Here is a 26,151-nt window from a genome sequence, read left to right as displayed (position 1 = left end):
TTAAAGGAATACTTAAGTCAAAAAAAAAAAAATGACATTTACTCACCTGGGGCATCCCTCAGCACCCCGAAGCTGGATGGTGCCCTCGCAGCCCCGCTCCGATCGTCCTGTCCCCGCCGGCGGCTACTTCCGGTTCGGCGACAGCCGCCGACAGGCTGGGAACGCGGCTGATTTTCCGCGTTCCCAGCCGCTGCTATCACTCTCTATGCTGCTATTGCGTCTATATATGCTATTGCAAAATATGTTGTGGCAACCATGCTCCTATCAGTGTCGAAGCGAGACCGCGGTGCGCAGTAGCACAGAGCTGCTCGTATTTGCCTTTTTTTGTACACCAGTAGCTTTGTGCTATTGCATAGGCCTGGTTCGCACGTGCATCTGTGCAGTATGGCCATGCCTGTACTGACGGGAGTGCAGCAATCCTAACCCATATTTGATCAGCTGCTTTTTTATATGAGATTTAACTTTTGATAAATGTGAAAAAATAATGTATATTTAAAAACTGATTTGTTACCCAGTGTCTTTCTTAATCCACATTATTGTGTTATTCTTGAAGGAGGCCTCACTTTGTATTCTAATGTTAGTCTGATGGTACTTTAGCACATTATTCTGACTAGGAAATTCATGACAAAAAAAATCTTATTACTGCTTGACTTGTATATTTTCATGAAGTGTCTAACCAGTGGAGTGGCATGGATATATATTATACGTGTCGTCTTTCTTCCAGGGGCCCTGTGGTGTGTGTAGTAATAGGTCTTCTTTCTTCCAGGGGCCCTGTTCTGTGTGTAGTAATGAGTAATAATGGGGAGCAATGTTACAGTGGAGGAACAGATGGCATTGTTCAGAGCTGGAATACACCAAACCCAAACGTGGACCCATATGATTCTTATGGTAAGTTCATGATCTGGTTTTGAGTGTCAGTCATCTGTAGAGGTTACTGTGGCATGAGCTTATGGACAGGCAAATATGCACTTGGTGCTATGTACTGAATGTACAGGTCCTTCTAAAAAAAATTAGCATATTGTGATAAAGTTCATTATTTTCTGTAATGTACTGATAAACATTAGACTTTCATATATTTTAGATTCATTACACACAACTGAAGTAGTTCACGCCTTTTATTGTTTTAATATTGATGATTTTGGCATACAGCTCATGAAAACCCAAAATTCCTATCTCAAAAAATTAGCATATTTTATCTGACCAATAAAAGTGTTTTTAAAACAAAGAAGTCAACCTTCAAATTATTATTTTCAGTTATGCACTCAATACTTGGTCGGGAATCCTTTTGCAGAAATGACTGCTTCAATTCGGCGTGGCATGGAGGCAATCCGCCTGTGGCACTGCTCAGGTGTTATGGAGGCCCAGGATGCTTTGATAGCGGCCTTAAGCTCATCCAGAGTGTTGGGTCTTGCGTCTCTCAACCTTCTCTTAACAATATCCCACAGATTCTCTATGGGGTTCAGGTCAGGACTTGGCAGGCCAATTGAGCACAGTAATACCATGGTCAGTAAAAAATTTACCAGTGGTTTTGGCACTGTGAGCAGGTGCCAGGTCGTGTTGAAAAATGAAATCTTCATCTCCATAAATCTTTTCAGCAGATGGTCGCATGAAGTGCTCCAAAATCTCTAAATGGCTAGCTGCATTGACCCTTCCCTTGATAATGTTAGAATTTAAGTAGGCCTCAGTTACTTGGCCTGAGTTTAGGTAAAAGGCTTGTCCGCAGTGTATATCTTTAAAATAGAGTTTCTTGTGATGCAGGCAGAGGCATCTCAGTGTCTGCTTGAATAAACAAGCAGATACTGAGAACATCTGAGAACATGTTCCGGAAAGAAGGCCACAGGCCTACACTGACTTCAACATGTACACCACAAGAACAGTAAACATAGGCCATGTTTTCTAAATACCAAATTCCTGTAAGTATGTCAAGAGCCTCATTAAATATTGATCGAGTAGGTGTGTATTATGACACCACGAGGGGGCTAAGCCAATAGTCGTGGCGAAGATGAGATCACATTTAACTCTTTCCTAGTCAGTATTAAATAGCCGGACGAACTGAAAAAGGGCTCTCTGATTCCTGCTATGCTTCCTACTTTAATGCTGACTGGAACCTCTAAGTATTTTCATTCTATATGTAATCTGATATAATGTATGCTGTACATAGGTAGTCTAGATGTAACTTAGAATAGATCTAAGAAGACCTGATTACAGTCACTAGGAAGGTAATCAAGAAGCTTGTAACGCAACATGAAGATTGGCGTGGCTAGGATATGATGAACTGTATCTATCTGTATTTCTGTTTCCTGAATAAATAACGTGAATATTGAAGAAGCCTGAGAAAGTCTATCTCCTGCTTGCTGTAATGAGTCGTGTGTGCAACTCTTGCTGATGAGTTGCTGGTGCCGAAAAAAGGTGATTTAGAACAGTTTATAACAGATAAAACACAGTGGACCAACACCAGCAGCTGACATGGCACCCCAGACCATTACTGACTGTGGGTACTTGACACTGGACTTCAGGCATTTTGGCATTTCCCTCTCCCCAGTCTTCCTCCAGACTCTGGCACCTTGATTTCCGAATGACATGCAAAAGTTGCTTTCATCCGAAAAACGTACTTTGGACCACTGAGCAACAGTCCAGTGCTGCTTCTCTGTAGCCCTTGTCAGGCGCTTCTGCCACTGTTTCTGGTTCAAAAGTGGCTTGACCTGGGGAATGCGGCACCTGTAGCCCATTTCCTGCACACGCCTGTACATGGTGGCTCTGGATGTTTCTACTCCAGACTCAGTCCACTGCTTCCGCAGGTCCCCCAAGGTCTGGAATCGGTCCTTTTCCACAATCTTCCTCAGGGTCCGGTCACCTCTTCTCGTTGTGCAGCGTGTTCTGCCACACTTTTTCCTTCCCACAGACTTCCCACTGAGGTGCCTTGATACAGCACTCTGGGAGCAGCCTATTCGATCTTAAATTTCTGTGTCTTACCCTCTTGCTTGAGGGTGTCAATGATGGCCTTCCGGACAGCAGTCAGGTCGGCAGTCTTACCCATGGTTGCGGTTTTGAGTAATGAACCAGGCTGGGCGTTTTTAAAAGCCTCAGAAATTTTTTGCAGGGGCTTAGAGTTAATTAGTTGATTCAGATGATTAGGTTAATAATAAATCCTCAATATTAAAACAATAAAAGGCTTGAACTACTTCACTTGTGTGTAATGAATGTAAAATATATGAAAGTAATGTTTATCAGTACATTACAGAGAATAATGAACTTTATCACAATATGCTAATTTTTTTTATAGAAGGACCTGTACATTCACAAAGCCACACTACACCAGTACAGCCAACTAAAATGGGCTGCCTACATTGCATCATATACACTTCCTAGACCAGCAAACAATCACACAGATATTGTAATACATTACATAGTTGCATAGTTATTTTGGTTGAAAAAAGACATACGTCCATCGAGTTCAACCAGAGAACAAAGTACAACACCAGCCCGCTCCCTCACATATCCCTGTTGATCCAGAGGAAGGCGAAAAAACCCTTACAAGGCATGGCATTGAGTATGATTATTTAACTTGTCATCGATGAGTACTCCTAAGTCCTTCTCCAAGTTTGATGTCCCCAACTGTATCCCATTTATTTTGTATGGTGCTAGACCATTGGTACGACCAAAATGCATGACTACATTTTTCAACATTAAATTTCATCTGCCATGTATGTGCCCATATAGCCATCTTATCCAGATCCTGTTGCAATATGTCCCTATCTTCCTGAGAGTTGACTCTGCACAATTTTGTGTCATTTGCAAAAATGGCAACATTGCTCACTACTGCATCTACTAGGTCATTAATAAATAAATTTGAAGAGCACTGGACCCAGTACAGACCCCTGTGGGACCCCACTGCTAACAGTCTCCCATTTTGAGTATGATCCATTGACCACAACTCTTTGTTTTCTGTCCATTAGCAAGTTCCCTATCCATGCACACAGACTCTTCCCCAGTCCTTGCATCCTCAACTTTTGCACCATACTTTTGTGGGGAACAGTGTTGAAGGCCTTTACAAAGTCCAAGTAAATCACATCTACAGCATTCCCAATATCCATATTAGCATTCACTACCTCATAAAAGCTGAGCATATTTGTCAAACAGGACCTGTCTTTAGTAAGCCCATGTTGATGCTGAGAAATAAGATTATTTTCTACTATGAAGTCCTGTATAGTATCTCTTCGTAACCCCTTGTTCTGCCAACCCTTGTGACGCCACCCAGCGCTCACTGTCATACAAGACAGGCAAAGATATAAGGTGCAAAACATATACAGTGTATATATATATATATATATATATATATATATATATATATATATATATATATATATATATATATATATATATATATATATGTATGTATGTATGTATGTATGTATCTATCCAGGTATACGTCACATTTTTGTCAGAATCGTATCACACCCCTTAAATAGTTTGCATACAACTGATGTAAAGCTTACAGGTCTATAATTTCCTGGATCTGATTTTTTTGCCCTTCTTAAATAATGGGAAAACGTGGGCTGTACGCCAATCCACTGGAACTCTGCCAGTTGAGAGTCAGAAAAGATAAGATAAAGGGGTTTATCTATAACTGAACTTAATTCACTTAGGACCCGAGGATGCATGCCATCCGGGCCAGGTGCCTTGTCTATTTTTAATTTATTTAGTCTTGCCTTCACTTCTTCCTGTGTTAAAGCGGAATATAACCCTGCATTTCAACTTAGCTATAAAACATTATTTACAGCATATTATATGCAACCAGCATATTTTTTTTACTAGACCAGCATTGGAAGGGTTAAACACAGAGGTTTAAAGTTCCGTGGAGAGATATGCAGAAGTTCAGATAGATACATTTAACTAAATAGAATGTAACAAGTGATAAATGTTACACACTCTTTGGCTGTCCTCCAGCTCCTTCTCAGTCAGAGTGAGTGAGTTACATTCCACACTTAGATACATTTTGTTTACATAAATGTATCTATGTAAGCTTCGGATGCGTCTGCAGTTCTCTCCACGGAACTTTAAAGCTCTGTGTAACCCTTCCAATGCTGGTCTAGTAAAAAAGAAAAAAATGCTGGTTGCATATAATATACTGTAAATAATGTTTTAGAGCAAAGTTGAAATGCAGGGTTATATTCCGCTTTAAGTATTTAATATTACAGTTGGAAGAATGAGACTCTTCTGCATCTGTAATTTGCAACAGTGCGGTTTCCTTTGTGACAACAGAAGCAAAGAAAGCATTTAATAACTCTGCCTTACCTTGGTCATCCACCATTGAGTTCCCACCCTCATCCTTTAGGAGTCCTATACAGTCAACCTTTCTTTTTTTTAGAGTTGATGTACTTGTAAAACTTTTTTGGGTTAGATTTGACATCCCTAGCAATTTGATTTTCAGCTTCGATCTTTGCCAGCCTAATTTCTTTTTTACAATTTTTATTGCACTCCTTATAATTGCTTAGTGCAGCCTTGGTCCCCTCCTGTTTTAGGACCTTATAGGCTTTCTTTTTCCTCTTCATTTTATCTCTAACCTTTCTATTCATCCATAAAGGCCTTTTGTTATTCCTAGACATTTTGTTTCCATATGGAATATACATACTACAATATTGATTGAGAATACGTTTAAAAGCTTGCCATTTCCCTTCAGTGTCTTCCCCTTGTAGGACATTATCCCAGTTCACCAAACTTAGTGCCTGCCTAAGTTGATTGAACTTTGATTTTCTAAAATTCATAATTTTAGTGGTCCCGCTGCCCCGTGGCCTATCAGTCACCAGATCAAACGTTATTATGTTGTGATCACGATTTTCCAAATGTTCTTGAACCTGCACATTTGATACATTATCTAGTCTATTAGAAATCAGTCAGTCTGAAGACCTGAAATACTGTCCTGTAAGTCAGGGGCTTCACCCGACAAAGCATTTACACTCTCTCTCCATTCCCATAAAGGGGAGTGGTTCAAACTTATTGAGTGAGCTGGCAGCTATAGGCTGCTGAGAAGATGAGAATCCATAGTGCAGCAAGTATTTTACTTTTTCAACCTAAAATAAGGTGGTTGGGGTTTTGTATTCTTTTTTTTTTTTTTTTTTTTTTTTTTTTTTTTGAAAAACAAAATTATGCATGATCAGTTTGAAATCCTTTAAATTCACACAAAAGCTGCTTCTATGGCTTTAAATGTCTCCAGTACTAGTAAACCTTATTTGGTAAAGATAAGTCGTTTCTGTTTAAGTTATATGAGCAGTTCAACATTATTCTGTTTGAAAAGAGTGGACTTGGTGACTAATGCCTAATACACATGCTGAGATTTTCTGGCAGATTTCTTGCCAGATTGATTATTTCTAGTATGTCTGATCTGATTTCCGATCCATTTTCCGTTCCCTTCTATGGAAGATCGATCGCAAATCAGATTGGACGTATTGGAAATAATCGATCTGGCAAGAAATCTGCCAGAAAATCTCATCGTGTGTATTAGACATACAGTAAGATTTGATTTGCACTTCATAGTGATAACTTTTCAATAGGGTTTGCGTCATGTAATTGTTTGGTTTATAGGCCCTACTGTTGAGCACTTTATGGATTTCTAGACATTAGGTGTTTGCCAATTGTCTGAATCTCTCTTGAGATATGGAGCCAACTTTGCCCAGTGGATAAACTATCTGATCATTCACTATGGCGTTCTTCTGCAACAGGGAAGTCTTAAGCTCCAGCCTCCCACCCACGCTCTCTGGTTATCATTCATGATATACCCTGCTACAGTGATAAAAAAAAAGGTGGACAGTCGATTTCCAAGCAGCTTAAAGGACAGATGCAAGGAGTAAAAAAAATAAATTAAGATCTACTTACCCAGTGCTTCCTCCATCCCCTGGCAGCCGATATGTCCCTGACCACAGCTCTGCTTCCAGACAGTGGCCCGGGGAGTCCCCTCCGTTGCAGATGCCAACCAGCATCTACTGCACACGGCCACACTGATCGCACTCACGTGGTCTGCGGTGTTCTGCGCAGGCACAGGACTACTGTGCCTCTGCAAAACACTCCAGACCACGTGACCGCGAGCTGCGCTCATGCAGGCGCAGTGCGTCTGCAATGGAAGGTATCCCAGGCCACCGGCTGGGAGCCGACCTGTGACAAGGGACATACAGTGATGTGAAAAACTATTTGCCCCCTTCCTGATTTCTTATTCTTTTGCATGTTTGTTACACTTAAATGTTTCTGCTCATCAAAAACATTTAACTATTAGTCAAAGATAACATAATTGAATTATTTAGTGACAAAAAAAACTCCAAATCTACATGGTCCTGTGTGAAAAAGTGATTGCCCCCCTTGTTAAAAAATAACTTAACTGTGGTTTATCACACCTTAGTTCACTTTTTGTAGTCACCCCCAGGCCTGATTACTGCCACACCTGTTTCAATCAAGAAATCACTTAAATTGGAGCTATCTGACACAGAGAAGTAGACCAAAAGCACCTCAAAAGCTAGACATCATGCCAAGATCCAAAGAAATTCAGGAACAAATGAGAACAAAAGTAATTGAGATCTATCAGTCTGGTAAAGGTTATAAAGCCATTTCTAAAGCTTTGGGACTCCAGCGAACCACAGTGAGAGCCACAAATGGCAAAAACATGGAACAGTGATGAACCTTCCCAGGAGTTGCCGGCCGACCAAAATTACCCCAAGAGCGCAGAGAAAACTCATCCGAGAGGCCACAAAAAACCCCAGGACAACATCTAAAGAACTGCAGGCCTCACTTGCCTCAATTAAGGTCAGTGGTGACGACTCCACCATAAGAAAGAGACTGGGCAAAAAAGGCCTGCATGGCAGATATCCAAGGCGCAAACCACTTTTAAGCAAAAAGAACATTTAAGGCTTGTCTAAATTTTGCTATAAAACATCTCAATGATTGCCAAGACTTTTGGGAAAAATACCTTGTGGACCGACGAGACAAAAGTTGAACTTTTTGGAAGGTGCGTGTCCCTATACATCTGGTGTAGAAGTAACACAGCATTTCAGCAAAAGAACATCATACCAACAGTAAAATATGGTGGTGGTAGTGTGAGGATCTGGGGTTGTTTTGCTGCTTTAGGACCTGGAAGGCTTGCTTTGATAGATGGAACCATGAATTCTACTGTCTACCAAAAAATCCTGAAGGAGAATGTCCGGCCATCTGTTCGTCAACTCAAGCTGAAGCGATCTTGGGTGCTGCAGCAGGACAACGACCCAAAACACACCAGCAAATCCACCTCTGATTGGCTGAAGTAAAACAAAATGAAGACTTTGGAGTGGCCTAGTCAAAGTCCTGACCTGAATCCTATTGAGATGTTGTGGCATGACCTTAAAAAGGCAGTTCGTGCTAGAAAACCCTCAAATAAAGCTGAATTACAACAATTCTGCAAAGATGAGTGGGCCAAAATTCCTCCAGAGCGCTGTAAAAGACTTGTTGCAAGTTATCGCAAATGCTTGATTGCAGTTATTGCTGCTAAGGGTGGCCCAACCAGTTATTAGGCTCAGGGGGCAATTTCTTTTTCACACAGGGCCATGTAGGTTTTGAGGGTTTTTTCCTCACTAAATAATAAAAACCATCATTTAAAACTGCATTTTGTGTTTATTTATGTTATCTTTGACTAGTTAACGGTTTTTGATGAGCAGAAACATTTAAGTGTGACAAACATGCAAAAGAATAAGAAATCAGGAAAGAGGGAAATAGTTTTTCACATCACTGCATCTGCTACAGGGGCTGGAGGAAGCCCCATGTAAGTAGATCTATTTTGTTTTCTTCTATTTTTAATCAGACCTTCCCTTTAAATTTGCTTAAAGTTGGAATAAGATGTATAATCATTGGTATCTCATTGACTATCCATCTTAAACTAATAATTTGTTGTCCATCTTATCTAATGTTGATCCAAGGGAGGTTCAATAAAGAATTGCCCTCTCCTATTTTCAGGATTTAAAGTTTTTTCTTTCTTTTTTTATGAAGCCACCATGCAATTTTACACTTTTTTATTCCCCCTTCCATTCACAAGACTACGGATGCTATTTTTTATGGTCATTTGTAAGCTGGCATTATAGGCAACTGCAGGTAGTCTGTCAATACAGTGGTTTTCAAAAGTATTCGGCCCCCTTGAAGTTTTCCACATTTTGTCATATTACTGCCACAAACATGAATCAATTTTATTGGATTTCCACGTGAAAGACCAATACAAAGTGGTGTACATGTGAGAAGTGGAACGAAAATCATACATGATTCCAAACCTTTAAAAAAAAACAAAAAAATGCAAAGTGGGGTGTGTGTAATTATTCAGCCCCCTGAGTCAATACTTTGTAGAACCACCTTTTGCTGCAATTACAGCTGGCAGTGTTTTAGGGTATGTCTCTACCAGTTTTGCACATCTAGAGACTGAAATCCTTGCCCATTGTTCTTTGCAAAACAGCTCCAGCTCAGTCAGATTAGATGGACAGCGTTTGAACAGCAGTTTTCAGATCTTGCCACAGATTCTCAATTGGATTTAGATCTGGACATTGACTGGGCCATTCTAACACATGGATATGTTTTGTTTTAAACCATTCCATTGTTGCCCTGGCTTTATGTTTAGGGTCGTTGTCGTGCTGGAAGGTGAACCTCCGCCCCAGTCTCAAGTCTTTTGCAGACTCGAAGGTTTTCTTCCAAGATTGCCCTGTATTTTGCTCCATCCATCTTCCCCTCAACCCTGACCAGCTTCCCTGTCCCTGCTGAAGAGAAGCACCCCCAGAGCATGATGCTGCCACCACCATATTTGACAGTGGGAATGGTGTGCTCAGAGTAATGTGCAGTGTTAGTTTTCCGCCACACATAGCGTTTTCCATTTTGGCCAAAAAGTTCCATTTTGGTCTCCTCTGACCAGAGCACCTTCTTCCACATGTTTGCTGTGTCCCCCACATGGCTTGTGGCAAACTGCAAACGGGACTTCATATGCTTTTCTGTTAACAATAGCTTTCTTTTTGCGCCACTTCCATAAAGGCCAACTTTGTGCAGTGTACGACTTATAGTTGTCCTATGGGCAGATTCCCCCACCTGAGCTGAAGGTCTCTGCAGCTCGTCCAGAGTCACCATGGGCCTCTTGACTGCATTTCTGATCAACGGTCTCCTTGTTCGGCCTGTGAGTTTAGGTGGACGGCCTTGTCTTGGTAGATTTACAGTTGTGCCATACTCCTTCCATTTCTGAATGATCGCTTGAACAGTGCTCCGGAGGATGTTCAAGGCTTTGGAAATCTTTTTGTAGCCTAAGCCTGCTTAAAATTTCTCTAACTTTATCCCTAACCTGTCTGGAGTGTTCTTTGAAGGCCTTCATCCTTATACACCGCAGTCAATCTTCTCATGGATTTCTTTAGATTTCCCCTCCAAGAAGGTTTACTCTATCACACGTTATGCTCGTTAATAGGAAAACAAAGTCACCAGGCTGAAATGTCAGTCTTAGTACAGAGATATGTGTCATACTTCACCCAAACTGTCAGATCACTGTGATTAGTGGATGTAGGTGAGTGAATTCTTATTGAACTGCAATAGTAATCTAACTTTATATATGGGGCTAGTAGGTCATAATTCATGTTCCAAGAGAACTATGTATTTTGGAGGTTATGTAAACTATTGAAGAAATATTGTTTTATACTGATCCAGGCAGGTTGGTTTTTTATTTATTTATTTTATTCATTTTTTATTTATGTAATTATTATTTCTGTAAAGTTATATTGATGTTCAGGACAAATACAGATTTTCTACTTTGAAACGTGTATTGTTAAATATGTCAAGATATTTAGATATTCAGTGGGATATTTCTGTCTGATCTGTTATTTTCCTTTTAGTTTTTTTAGTTTTTTCAAAACTATTTTTCTGTATCCTGGAAGTACTAGCCTTAAGACAAACCGCATACCTTTGTCTCGAAAGGAAATGACAAACTGCAGCATTATTCAGTAGTAGGACTGTGATGAATACTTGAAATGCTTAGATTTTTTTCATGTTATGATCTGTGTAGACAGACTTCAGTGCATGAATTCTAAAGCTGTTATTTCTCATTGGCTCAATGTAGAACAGAATCACAGCATGTTTCTGTAATTTGTTCAACAGTTGTTCTCGTTTTGACAATGTGTGGTTTTTTTCCTCTTTTTACTAGATCCTTCTGTTCTTCGCGGGGCATTTGAAGGCCACACTGATGCTATTTGGGGTCTGGTGTACAGCGCTGCTCATCACCGTTTGTTGTCTGCCTCGGCAGATGGCACTATAAGAGTGTGGAATGCATTAGAAGCTGCCCCAGCATTAACTATATTTAATGATAGCCAAGGTAACCCAACCACTGTATTAATGAGAAGATGCACAAAATACCTTTTAAAATTTGCTTTCTTTTTATCTTAGTGGATTTAGTAATAGTTTTTTTTTCTATTTAGTTTTTTTTTTTTTTTTTTTTTTTTAAGCCATTTACAAAGAATACAAATGTATTTCTAGTTTACATAGCTTGTCCTTCTATCTGCTGCTCTAACTGAGCCTCACTGCAGAAATGACACTTAATAGTGACCAAAGAAAGGGAGACTCAAAACAATGTGGGGTAGTAGTGGTGAGAGAAATAAACGCCTTTATAATCTGGCCAGTTGACAACAGATTAATACACAGCAATATGACTGTAGCAGAAGCAAATAATGAGAAGCTATTGTTTACCTGTGCAGTTACAACCAGTAGTTGGAGTTTCCTGGTTCAGACAGATTTGTGTACACCGCAGAATCTGCCTGTCTTAGGGCCATTTTGGCTTCTTTATTGCTATGCACATTTGCCAGTCATGTTTGTTATACATCTGCTAGGAAAGAGTGTTTTATTTTGCTATAATATGTATACTAAATAGTTTACTCTAAAGATGTTTACCCAGCTTAGTAATGAATGCCATTTCTTCTATGCCTTTGGGTACTACTCCAGTATAGATCCCAAGGCGCACAGTACATAATGCAGCAGATACACACACACACACTTTGATCGTCTCACTTTTGTCACTGTTGTGATGGAAATAGCTGGCAAGTATGTAATATTATAGATTCACAGTAAGGATAAGCTTTATTTGAAACATATACTATACCAGCCTTTCTCAACCTTTTTACCTTGGAGGAACCCTGTAATAACTTTTGGATCTCAAGGAACCCCTGCAAACAATTTTTTGGTCTCGAGGAACCCCTACATTTATTTTTTAGGAGGCATGGTCTTTAAGTAGGTTAGGCTGCTAATTTCACTTTCTCCTATTATACTGTCTCCTGACCCCCCCAATTTAGTGCTTCTTGTTACAGTACCACCTATTATAGTGTGCTCTATTATACTTCCCCCACGATGGGGTAAAATGCCAAGGAACCCCTGCAGAGTCCTCAAGGAACCCTGGTTGAGAAAGCCTGTACTATACAGATAAATTATTTAGAAATATTAGTATACAAATAAGTATTATTTACTAATATAATAAAGTAAATAAAAACATTTACTGATAGTGAGAATATTGGTGTAAAAATACTGTAATAGTAAACATCTGTGTTTCCTTATACCACACATTAATTTATTGGCTTTTTCATTTTGTGCAGAGCTAGGAATACCTTCCTCTGTGGACCTAGTAAGTAGTGACCCAGCTCATATGGTTGCCTCATTTAGTAGTGGTCACACAAGCATCTTCAACATGGAGACCCATCAAAAAGTCCTAACGTTAGAGTCCTGCATAGAAACAGGTATAGTTTGTTATAACAAAAACTGATATTTTCTTTCATAGCCTTTTTTTTTCTTCTTTGTTTTTTTTTGTTTTTTTTTTTTGGGGGGGGGAGGGGGGGATACACAGGAGCGTGTTATTGATCTGATACTGCTGAATAGATTACATACCTCAAGTTACATTTATTCTGTTAAGCAACTAGTAAGCTGTAGATCGTTTGATAGGCCCCCCCTACTTGGATAAGTGCTGAATTTTCTATTTAGTAAAAGAACAAGTGGAATAAGCTAAGCAGTAAACACCATTCATACAGCAGCTCATTTCCCCGCCGTACAGAAAGCTGGAATAGTGACTTCAGTATTCTCTGGGGTTTTTGTCAAGACTACTTGGGCTGTTTGATATGGAAGTGTTTCAGAAAAGCATGGTGCATGCAATTTTTACATAGAAATGATTATTAGCTGAAATAACTTGTGTGTTTATATTCCCTGTAGGTGTTAATGCTAGCTGCCAGATAAATAGAGTAATCAGCCATCCGACTCTTCCGATTAGCATTACTGCTCATGAAGACCGTCATATAAAATTCTATGATAACAATACAGGTATTGTATTTTTCTACTTGAATAGCATATAATTAAAATATTTGGAATTATACTCAGACCCTGTTAATGTGTCATAATTGACAGAAATGTTGCCACTTACCACCTTCTGTTGCAAAGCGCAGCACGGCTGCCCTGCCACTTATGCTCACTCTTTATGTACAAGCATTATAGAAACTTTAACTTGTGGTACTCCTCTAGTTGGAGGGGGAAGGCAATATGACATTTTTGTTTGGACAGGGGCTTTAAGTCTTTAAAGGGAACCTGTACTGAGTAAAATTATTTAAAATAAACACATGAGGTAACTTCAAATGAACATTAAATAGTTACCTTGCCATCAATTCCTCTCAGAAGCTCACCATTTTCATCTGACAATAATACCTTCCAGTTCTGACAACATTTTGTCAGAACTGAAATATATCAGTTGCTGTCAGTTATAGCTGAGTGGACAACTGATATGGCCGGTAATGTCCATGTTTCCCTATTGCTCAAGAGGGCGATGTTACAGTTTAACAGTGTGCTGACCAGAAAGCTGTCATGGGGTAATGGCCATTTTCAAAATGGAGGACAGAGAATTCCCTTGATCACAGTGGACAAACAGGAAGCAGGAGAGGAGAAAGAGATTGATGAGTAGACTACACAAGAGGTAAGCATGACGTGTGTATGTTTATTTTGACTTTTAATTTTCAGTTCAGGTTTTCTTTAAATGTTATGGATCTAGTCATCCGCTTCATCCAGCTGATATCTGCTTTCATACTGGTTAACTAGGTAGATTGATGCATTGTTAGAGTTCAATGAATGACCTAATTCATACTGGAACTGGTTTGGACTATTCAAGTGTAGGAAAGCTAGATGTGTCTAAAACTAAAGGAGTACCACATGAAGCAAATGGTGTGTCTTAGTATGGCTGAAAATGGAACAAAGGCTGACATCACATAGCCCTTCGCTCTCAAACGAAAGGTGATTAACTGTCGGGTGAAATACTGCCAGTTTCACGTCAAGCATCCAAACAAATGTAAAATAAAAACTAGAAAACTTTTTTGTTTATAACTGAATGTATAACTTCTTTGTTTTTCATTAAAATGGTTGAAATATACGCAGTTTTTAGATCAAATACATTAACATTTGTATTGTCTCCCCTATTTATTGTACAGGGCTGTGTAATATGTTGGCGCTTTTATCAATGAAGCTAATAATTATCTCTTTGATTCTGGATAAATAATCTTTGATTAGCAGGAAATGAATCTCAGCCACTGAAATACAATGACCACTTTTATTTTTAATAAACGAGCAATGTTTTTCTTTTGGTTTTTAATATATATTTCTTCTTTCTCTAGGAAAACTGATTCATTCAATGGTTGCTCACTTAGATGCCGTAACAAGTTTAGCTGTTGATCCCAATGGATTGTACTTAATGTCTGGGAGTGAGTATTTTTGGAATGAGTTGCTGTATAACGTTAATGCTGCTATTTTTGAAATGAAAAAATAAAATGTAGTGGCTACTTGCTCAGTACATAACTTGAAATGGAGGCACACAGTGGGAGGAGCAATTTACAGACTGCACATGGAAATTTTAACATTTCTCCTTCTTAGCCATCCTTCAGAAGGTTGTATCTGCTACCATGTTTCCCTAAAAAAAAGACATTCCCCGGAAGTAAGCCTTAACAGGAATTTCAAGCATGCTCAAATTATAAGCCATAGAGGTTGTAAGGGGAAATTTTCTGTTATTACTGGAGCAATGGTCTCGCAGGTGGGACCATTGCTCCGTCAAGGGGACAATCGTAAATAGCAGAGCCATGGTCCAGACTGCGAGACCATCAGCTCCAGTAGTAACACATGTTGCAGTATCTCATCCACATAGCCTGAAGCCTGGGGACAAAGTGACATGGAGCAGGAGGAAAGAGGATGCAGAGGGACATCAGAGGACAGGAGGTACAACACAACATGGAGCTTGGTGGTAAGAGAAGGAATAAAGGGGCACCAGGAGGACATGGGGGACACCAGGACAAAACTAAAGGTACAAGGGGGACACGGGCACACAAGAGTTGGATCCAGTAGAGGAAGAGGTGGGGAAGGCAGGAGGACACACAGCACAGGAATTTGTGTGTTCATAGAAATGTAAGACATTCCCTGAAAATAGGCCCTAGCACATCTTATGGAGAGAAAATTAATATAAGGCCCTGTCTTATTTTTTGGGGAAACAGTCGGTAGAGCAATCAGTTGCATATTCATTGGAAGCAGCTGTACCCCGCCGAGTTATCTCTGTGACTGGTCATCTTCCCTTAATTAGTGAGTCAATAGTTCTTCAGTCAGGCTTTCAGAACCATATAGCAATAGATACTGAAATGGGCTATTCTGAAGGCCACCCTACTGCCTCTGTGTAGTGCAATTATGTGTAAGCATACCCATTTAGAAAATTTAACAATAAATCTTTACGATGGCCATACAAAATTTAAGCAAATCTATTTTCCTGTGTTTCTGATGTTTTTTTTTTTTTTTATTATATCAATTGATTGTTGATTGCTTTTCTCAAATTGCCGTATATTCCCGCGTATAAGACGACTGGGCGTATAAGATGACCCCCCAACTTTTTAAGTTAAAATATAGCGTTTGGGATATACTTGCTGAATAAGACTACCCCTCTTCCAACACACACCAAATAGATGTTGGAAAAAAAACATATGATGCTATGTATGAACAGATACTGGTGCTGTACTGTATGTGGTACCCAGTATACAACAGTATATAGGGGATTGACTGGTTGGATTGGTCAACTCTCCCTAAGTGGGTTGCTCAGCTCTTCTTGTCTACCGGCTTATCAGGGCGGTATGGAAGAACAGCTTGCGCTGTGCCCATAAAACACGTCTCTTTCACCCATCTGGCCCATGCTTGTATCCTATTTACCTCCTTCACTGCCTCTCAGATGTCGCACATGTGCGCCTGCGCCACTTCACTACTGTCCTCAGCAACGAGATCTGAGTCTCTAACAGCAAAGGGCGTATCACCCGGCATGACACCCGGCGTATATGACGCCCCCTGACTTTTCAAAAGATTTTCAAGGGTTAAAAAGTAGTCTTATACGCCAGAATATACAGTAATGATGTGCCATGTTGAAGGCTTCTATCGGATTTTCACTAAAATTGAAATATTGTGAGGGTGTAGGACAGTGCTGTATCATATTTACTTATTGAACTTTGACACTTTTTTTTTTTTTTTTCAAAATTTGACTGGGCAGCAAGTTGACTTTTAAGGAATATATCAAACCTCTTTTTTTGCATCATAATTTCTTATTGAATGTTGCAGTGATCAAAAAAACTTTTGATCAATATTTGTACTTTGTTTCACTAAAACTGAACATACATGCGTGGTACAATAATCAAAAGCTTCTCTGTAATAGCTGAAATCAATCACTGCAACAAAAACAGGAAGAAATGGAAAAATTGAACCTTGTATAGCCACATTTACATTCATCATAGCTGTAGAACCTGAACAAAACATTCTGTGTAGCTAGATAACTTATGCAAAAACAATTTTTACCTTTTCATTTTCTTAAGCTAATTATCTTGTTTTTCGCAGGTCATGACTGTTCTATACGTTTATGGAACCTGGAAAGCAAGACCTGCATACAGGAATTTACAGCTCACCGTAAAAAATCTGACGAGTCAATCCATGATGTGGCATTCCACCCATCCAAATGCTACATTGCCAGTGCAGGCGCTGATGCACTTGCCAAAGTTTTTGTATGACATCAGTCTTACTAGTAGCTTTTACTTTACCCAAGCAGCCACATGGAACCAGAGACATGCAACTAATGGATTTAACCGCCTTTCTTTTCTTCTTGTGTTCAATGATCAGGACACAATGCAAAAACAATGTTGTGGGTTTAGTTTTGCTGGGTGCTGTTTTCTGATCTAATGGTTTGTTCAGGGTGCTGTGAACGTGACAGGTGCTCAGAGCCAGGATTCTGTCTTTCAAATGACCTCTGAGCTACAGTAGCAGCGTTTTATTTTTAAGAGTGCAAATTTGACCAGGCAGGCCTGGATCAAACTAGTCCCCATCTTCCAGCATGTTGTGAGTGTGGCAATTGGAACATATTAGAAGAAAAAGGCTTGCCAGTGAAATGGTGGCTAAATAGGAAACACAACGTGAAAGTACTTACTGTTCCCCTGTCTCTTAGACCTCTTGCAAGCTTGGGAACACTCTGGCACAGATCGCACGGTGCATCTTTCTCATGGTGGAGCAGGTTATTCTAATAGAAGCAAGTTCCTTTCTGGTGTGGGCAGCTAGCAACATGTCAGATCAGTGTATAAAAATACAAAAGAACATTTGTCTTTTAATTATTTTGTGACTCCAGTGCTTTGTGTTCTCTGAATGTACATCTACAAACAGTTATTTGATACGGAAAGGGTAAAACACTTGGAATATGTGTCCTAAAACTGGCTTCATAATACTGTTTTTTGTTTTTTTTTGTTTTTTGTACTATCTGCATTTAAAATTGTTTAATGTAAATGATTTTGGTAAAGGTTATGGTTCTCTGTGTCAACCTTAACTTGTTTATCCCAGGCAGGTTATTCATTTCTTTCATTTGATGATAGTTAGTAAAACCTGTCTTACAAGGGACATTTTAGAATTGTTGCGCCTCTGTGCTTGCCTGACATGTCCTACAGCACCTGCAAGGATAATTTTCTAACGTAAACATCTGCTAAACTGGCCTTCTCACTTAGTTCAACCAGTATGATGCCAGGTTTATGATCAATAGAAAAATGTTTACAAAATGTCAATAAAAAAATAAGTATTCTGGTAAGAAAGTGCACATTACACACAACTCTAAGGTTCTGTAAAGGCTGCATTTGTCTGGCCAAAGTTCCACCTGGCTTTAAAATATATTCTCAAAGTAGAGGAAAGAAATTGCCAATGTCAGATGCTGCAGGGATCACTAAAAGAGGGATAGCACAGTATGGAGCAGATAAACCGCTGAGTGTTGGTGTGTTGGATCATTCAGCTTAGTACTTCCCTTTGAAGTCAGCCACTCTGCATAGAAACACATGCAGAGCACTTATTTTAGAGGCTGTATCAGCAAGACTTAAGGTGGCCATACACTGGCCCGATTTGCGGCAGTTTCGACAGCAGATTCGATCACTGGGATCGAATCTGCTGCCAATCGTTCGCGCAACACGCACCCGCCGATCCGATTTCCTCCCGAAATCGGATCGGTCCGTCGATCGCGCCGTGCGGGAAATTACCCTCGATTGCCCGCGGGTAGGGAGCGCGTCGCTAGCGGCGGCCGATCCGATCAGGTATACATTACCTGAGGCTGGCTCCCGGGCATCCCGTCCGTCACTGCTCCCGTCATGGCACCTCCGGCATCCTCGTATAACTTCCGCTGTCATGCCAGTGACAGCGGAAGTACAACTAGAGGGCGCTCTATTTGAACTTCCGCTGTCACTGGTGTGATAGCTTAAGTTCTATGCGGATGCCGGAGCCAGAGGTGCCACATGACGGGGACATCACGCCCGGGAGCCAGCCTCAGGTAATGTATACCGGCGGGGGGAGCGGCGGCAGCACCACCACAACAGATTGTGATCGGTTTCAGGCTGAAATCGATTCACAATCTGTTTGCAGGAAAGGCAGCCATACGATCCCTCTCTGATCAGATTCGATCAGATAGGGATCTGTCAGCTGGTCGATCTGATGGCACATCGACCAGTGTATGGCTGCCTTAAATGATTGGATCACAACAATAGTGTACTGCTCCCAAAATATCACAGATGACACATTTGTTTCTATCTAGGAAAACATGCACCATGAGGACCCATAAACCTGAAAAGTTGCCAGTTCACAGTTGGCTTCATACCCATTGCGCTTCATACTTGCAGAATGCCCCATTCACACATACTGAGGCCAGACAAATGCATGCACAGCATAATTCACTTCTAGAGCTGAGGATGAATGGGCTGAATTAATTTCAGCAGTTCTTTACAGCCTGTGATTATCACAGAGGTAATGTGGACACTTAATGCGTAAATTACAGCCCATATACACCGTACATGCTGTGCTGCATCTCCGTCTTTAACAAACTATCACCCAAAGAGCATCAATTTTCAGCCATTTATATGGTGCTCTGCTGTGCGAATTGGTAACTTTGGTAAAAAGTATTTATTCCAGGATTTTAGTCCACTGTGTGGCCATTTCCCTCTCAGTGAACAAAGGTCACAAGGACTGCAGAAAGCTGCACAGCCGCATGTAGTACACTATATTGTTAGGTTATGGGCACTAAGTGGTACATAGGAGAAAGACTACTTAACATCTACTGTATAACCTAAAACACTATAGCATTTCTTTGCTTCCTGGCAAAACTGCTGACTTTCAACAGACCCAGCACAGAGACACCTCAGAGGCTGCATCATGACCAAAAGTTCATTCCCAGTGAAATGTGCACTTTCATCTTTGCAATTCAATCAAACCTGGTAATTTATAAATCTCCTGCTTTCGCTTTTATAAATGTATCCCCAGTTTGTCATTTATGCAGATGTTTGGTGACTTTCTAATCCCCTTGTATTGTGTGAGTGCAGTGATATTTGGTGCAGTACGTCAGGGATACTTGAACCTCACGTGTAAAATGGAGTTGGCAATATGAATTGAGCCAGCCTTGGCAACCATATAATCTCTAGATCAGTGTATCAACCCCCCATGCATTCACATCTAACAGGTGCTGGAACTTTCTAATTCATTCATCAAGTATACCTAAGGAGTTACTCTACAGTTACTCTTCAGCACCAATTATAACCATCTTTTGCTGATTTGGCTGCTGTACGCTAATAAGGTTGCTTTGGATTCCAGTACTGTTTACATTATCGTTTCTCCTTGCAAAAGTCATGTGTGAGGGAAAATAGCATGCCAAATCTCCATTAATAGTGATAAGAATTTGCTCTTGCTTCATTTCCTAGCAAATGTGGTTTATTCCCCTCTACCGGGATACTTTAGGGTAATAGAAGACTTTTTTTTCTCAGCGATCATTTAGATTGCCAGATTCATAGCTAGTATAACCTTCAGATACCTGAGTGCTGAACAAACATTGCTCTATCACTTTAATGATTATCATGAATACCTTTTTATTGTATAAAAATGCAAATGGACTTAAATGTGAAACACACTGATCTTTGGCTGTTGCGAAGTCTTGCTCCAAACAGCTTGGAAAAACTCTTAGCCTGTGTTAAGTTATTTGTTTTGAAGGGTCAGCTTACTCCTAAATATTTAATTTTTATGCAGAGTCTGGTGTACTGAATGACCTCCTGGTAAAATAAATCACTTGACTCCAGCTTTGAACCCACCTTCATTAGCCTTGACTGTTTCTGTACACTTTGCAGTGGTCATAGGCAATAATCATGGGTTTAAAATAGCAGTGGTCAATGATTTGCTATTCCACCTTTTATGCAATTTTGCATGCTAGCCGAATATTCCACCTTTTATGCAATTTTGCATGCTAGCCGAATATTCCACATTTTATGCAATTTTGCATGCTAGCCGAAATCATTAGAATCTTATTGACTATCTAGTAAAACTGAATGTGGCACAGTCTCATAATGGTTGCAGTTTTTATGTAGACCTGAGAATTCCAGAGTATTTGTGTCATCAGCAGAGTCTCTTACGAGATGCAAGAAACCAGGATGTAGTTCAATTCTCCTCATCTACCAGACATTGAAAAATAGTTGAGTGTAGGCTAACCCTTTAAAATAATAAAAGTTTATTAAATCAAGTTGTAATGAATTACCACTAAGATTACCAAATTTTTATTCTGTTTCGGGTTTGTTAAAGAAACATACAGCATAAGGCTTTTTACTTAGACATTGGAATTGTGGATTGTGGATTTGACCTTTTTTTTTTTCCTCCTTTCTTTTTAGACAAAGTAATTGCAAAGATTTATTTGGAAATTCTAAAACGATGTATATTATATATAAATATAAATATATATATATTGTAAACATATATTAAATGTGTCTAGTATGGGATGACTCTGATGGGTGCATTTTAATCTTTTGTATTGAGTTCTCCTGTGTACACAAGATGATGGTATGGGCTTGAATATTTTGCTGTTACATACGATATACAATTACAGCTGTTTCAATTTGATGTACATACATCTTAAGTTGGCATGCTTGTTTTACTGACTGTAATATTTAGTTGATTAGAATTTGAATGTAAGTAAAAACTGGCTATTTAAACTTAAACCAGAGAACAAGACCACATGTCAGTCTATTGTAGTTTAATTAGATACATAATATGAGGGAATGGGAAAGGTGCCTTTTATTTAAAAAGAGGAATAAAACGCCTTATATAGAAGGTAAATGGCTAATGAGTTTGCAATCATCTTCCGTTAATAAATCATTATGTGCACACAAGGAACACAGGAAAACAAATTCAGAAAATGTAAAACTTGGAAAAATAAATGTACAATTTCCCCAGTTCACCCTATTTTTTAATATTGTCTTACTGAAAATACATTTTTTTAGTTGTGATGTACTGGCAAGTATAGTGAATTTGGTTGAATAACAAATTGCACATTTCTCCATTTGTTTTAATTCAGATACATGCAGCAAATGATGTGTCCCATAGCATCATTATTTGTGAATCTGTACATAGATGACGCAGTATATTTGGATTGTAGAATCTATGGAAAGCACTGAAATGTTGTTTTGCTGTCTGCAGCGTGGGATCTGGCCAACTCCACAGTTTTGTTTGACATCCTTTTGAATTTGAGTATTAGTGAAGTGAACCGAAATATTTAACAAGTGCTGGGCAAAGCAGACTAGCAATGGTTCATTTTTAATTTGCAAATCAATAAAGGGAAACACATTGGAGGTATATATTGTAATCGACACACTTTTTTATGGCATCTGTTTTAAAATGAATATATGTTGATAAAATTCCAAGTAATGTTACATCTTCTGGTTGCGTAGTTTATTTAATTCAGTACATCATGCCATTTTACAATGGCAAGGAAACCATGAATGTTGCTTTTTGTTGTTATCCAATGGCAGTGCATTGAGGTTGATTTTCTAAAGCATGGTACACACGTCCTATATTAACCATTCTGCGACTGCCTCACCCCAATTGGCGGCCGCTGAGTTGCTCCACCAGGACCGCCTAACGCCGATTGGCTTCAAGTCCTGGGGCAGAGATCACCAGGGAATGTGATCGTTCCCTGCCAAGATGCAGAGGTCCGTGATCAGCCAGTCAGCCCTCGATCGCGGTTGGCAGGCTAAGACAAAAAATCTGGTATTTATATTGTACAGTGCTGCGATCTAGTGCAGCGCTTAACTTGGGACAGATGTTTCACTTGGCTGCCCCCTGTAGTGGCAGGAAAACAGATCCCTCTCATAGGCCGATGCCAATGAAAGGTGATTTTAGTGATTGGGTCTTGGAGGGGAGGGAGGGAGAGAGGAAGGAAGAGGGGGAAAAAAGTATAATTTATTTAAAAAAAAATTGAACAATAATATTAATTAAAAAAATACAAATCACAGCAGCAATTAGATCCCACCAACAGAAATCTTTTGGTGGGCATTAGGCCTCTTGCACACTGCACGCGATTCCGATTCAGATTTCACTTTTTAATCAGTTTTTACATCCGATTCCAATTTGCAGTGTGCAGGGAGCAAACTGCAAATCAGAATCTGAATCGAATGTAAAAACTGATTAAAAAGCAGAATCTGAATCGGAATCGCATGCAGTGTGCAAGAGGCCTTAAAGGAGGTAAGATTAAAGGGGAACTTCAGCCTAAACTAACATACTGTCATTAAGTTACATTAGTTATGTTAATTAGAATAGATAGGTAATATAATTTTTTACCCACCCTGTTTCAAAAGAACAGGCAAATGTTTGTGATTCATGGGGGCTGCCATCTTTGTCATGGGGGCAGCCATCTTTTTGGTTGAAAGGAGGTGACAAGGAGCAGGAGACACAGTTCCAACTGTCCTGTGTCCTGATTACCCCTCCCAACTGCACACGCTAGTCTTCAAATGTCAAATTCAAAATGTAAAAAAAAACCAAAACAGCAGAACGAGAACAACAACATCAGAAATCCCATCATGCTTTGCACAGCATCAGGGGAAAAAAAGCCCGGGCAGTTTTCTTCTGTGCAGCTAAAAATGAGGCTTGGATAAGAGAAACAAAGTTCTGATGCTGTGAAGCTGTTAAACACCAGGCCTTTTCAGTGCTGCTGAGTCGATTTTTAGTCCGGAGGTTCACTTTAATTTGGCTGCTAAGTTGTATTGCTATGTAATAAACTGCTAAAGCTGCAGTGTGCTGAATTGTAAAAAATGGCCTGGTCACTAGGGGGATGTGAGCCTGTGGTGCAAGAGGTTAAGCAGACATGCAATGTGTGGCCAATTTTAAAATTTCCATGTAGTGTAAGACCCCACAGATTCTGAATACTATGAACAAATTGTCCAGGTAAGCTCTTATACTACATGGAAGTGGTAACATTTGACAAAGATTGGTTAATCAAAATTGGTGTGTACCAGATTTAAGAATGCAGGACAATGGAAAATACTGGAGAGTTAAGTGATCAGGAAAACCTGTATTTTTTTTTCTTTTAAAGTACGGTATTAGATGGCAAAAGAGTGCAATGCTTCCCTAGGTCATTACATTGGAGAACCTCATTCATACTTTCTCATTCATACTTTCTCAGCTGTGTTTTCAAAAACATTTTTTTAACTGCTGACGGGTTAAACAACTTGCTAAATTATTAAAATTCAGAGGGTGATTTATTAAGGACTCTTCAGTAGTCCTCAACTGATCCATCAAACTTAGAATAATTTGTTTTTTAAATTGTGATTAGAAAGTTAAAGATTACATTGCATACCTTGTTTGGTTCATACTAAATATTCTCTAAATTAGCAGTTGTGTGATTGCAAACTCACATACAGTTATCTTCAATTTGTTAAAATAAAAACTGCTGTGAATGCTGCATGCAGTTGCAGTCACACAGATCGGGATACATACATTTTAGCAATCCACACTATTTTCTGATATGACGGACGAAAGGGTGTCATTTCTTGACATGTTTTTACCACTTCGGTACCAGCGGTATCTGTCCCCTTAAGGACCACAGACCGCTGGTATGAATAACTGGGCCTTCAAATTTCACGCTGCATGGATTCACCACTACTGTCAATTGCATCGTCTTCCCATTGCTGAAGCTCACGCGACTCTACATTCGCTATGACAGTAGAGCTCTTTGAGCTGGTCAAGGGCTGATTTCCGTATATGCATGCGGGAATAACAACGTTCCTGCTCAGTATCCCGGAACCTTCTCTGGAACTGGGTGACACTCTCCTTTCGTGTTCCTTGCAGAGGAATTTTCACCTCACTCGGAGGTGTAGTAAAGTTAACTGGAATTGGTGTGAGGGAGGCATCCTAGGACTATTGTGGATGGGGATGTGGATATTATATGATATAATAAGAAAATAATTTGCTTACCTCTATCAAGAACTCGAAGCAAGTAAAGCAAAAATTTAAAAAAGGCAAATTTAACTGTAGACGCCTAGAAGTTTACAGTTAAATTTGCCTTTTTTAAATAAAATTGTTTTGCTATACTTTCTGCGAGTCCTTGATAGAGGTAAGCAACCTCCTTTTTTTTTTTTTTTTATTGTACCATATAATATCCATGCCCCCATCCACAATAATCCTAGGGTGCCTCCCTCACCAATTCCAGTTGCTTTCACACCAGTTGTTTTTCACAGTATGTCACATTCACATGAGTGGCTAATGCAATCGTGGAGAGGGTCATTTAAATCACTTGAAGTCTGCAGTGGTAGTGGTAAAGGCATAGTAAAAATGAACCACGCCAATTGCAGATGGTTGTAGTAGGCTGAATTGCATATATAACAAGGTTTCCAAATTACGGGTATAATTTGTTAGTCACTTGCAATGGTCAACAATATGTGCCATAGTTGAAGTATGCTGTGATTAATGATGGGGAAAAGACAATGGTCTTAGCCATTGGCTAGAGTCCACACAGCAGCTTACATTCACTATAATTGCTAATTACTTTGGGGTAAGTAGGTTCAAGTATTAATGTGGATAATTTTATATTACGAATACAGTATCTTAATGCAATTCTCACGTCAAATTCATCCTAATACTTTTTCGCACACTAACCCTTCTACTCCCGCTTAATCTAACAATAATCCTCCTATTCCTACTGTAACACTAAGGTCTGGTTCACACCAAAAACACGTTTGAAAGCACCAGAGTTTCTAAAAGTGATTGGCTATGTGTGGTTTGTATGGGCTAGTTCACACCAAAGCAATGGGATTTTTTTCCCCAAATGTAAATGTGAGTCCTGCAGTATTTTGGAGACTTGCGCCTCAATGTAAAGTATAGGAGAGAAGTCAGACCAGCACCATCCAAGATATTCAATGCTCTTTTAATGAAGCATAGACAGCCATTACAGCAACGTTTCGGGGTAACAACCCCTTTCTCAAGCTAGGCTGGATATCATTAACAACTTGTGACATATTAGGCTACTATATATAGTACAAATAGGCTGGGAAACACCAATAGCAATGTAAAATACTCACAACCAATCGCAGCGGTCCGTACAGAGTCGGACCTGATGGGGAACTTATGCTACCGGGATCCCATTGGATATCCACATGGAGGTAGTGCCCAAACACACCTTCCAGATTCACGGACGCCGCGACAGCGAACACTTACGGGCTCCGGCTTCCTCCCACGTCATCACCAGCTCCGCCTATCTCCTCCCACTGGCGGACCTGCTGGGAGACGTCGGGAGTTACGTGTGCTGGCGTGACGTATACCGTCTCACCG

General features: G+C 39.8%; 1 protein-coding gene across 3 annotated transcripts in view; it reads left to right on the top strand.

Moving 5' to 3' along the window:
• The window catches only part of STRN (striatin), a 176,845-nt gene extending 154,586 nt beyond the window's left edge, over positions 1-22,259 (top strand). For 2 of the 3 annotated variants that reach the window (XM_068231973.1, XM_068231972.1), the window contains 6 exons: positions 767-888; positions 11,174-11,341; positions 12,609-12,749; positions 13,216-13,323; positions 14,658-14,744; positions 16,897-22,259. In XM_068231973.1, the coding sequence (XP_068088074.1) occupies positions 767-888; positions 11,174-11,341; positions 12,609-12,749; positions 13,216-13,323; positions 14,658-14,744; positions 16,897-17,066 (796 nt within the window). In that variant the 3' untranslated portion in view covers positions 17,067-22,259. The remainder of the gene's footprint in view (positions 1-766; positions 889-11,173; positions 11,342-12,608; positions 12,750-13,215; positions 13,324-14,657; positions 14,745-16,896) is intronic. The other variant, XR_011019406.1, reaches the window with a different exon arrangement.
• The last annotated feature ends 3,892 nt before the right edge of the window (positions 22,260-26,151 follow it).

This window comes from Hyperolius riggenbachi, chromosome 4 (assembly GCF_040937935.1).
Source record: "Hyperolius riggenbachi isolate aHypRig1 chromosome 4, aHypRig1.pri, whole genome shotgun sequence".
Taxonomy (NCBI): domain Eukaryota; kingdom Metazoa; phylum Chordata; class Amphibia; order Anura; family Hyperoliidae; genus Hyperolius; species Hyperolius riggenbachi.
Note: the sequence above shows the minus strand (reverse complement) of the source record. Positions and strands in the feature narration are given on the sequence as shown.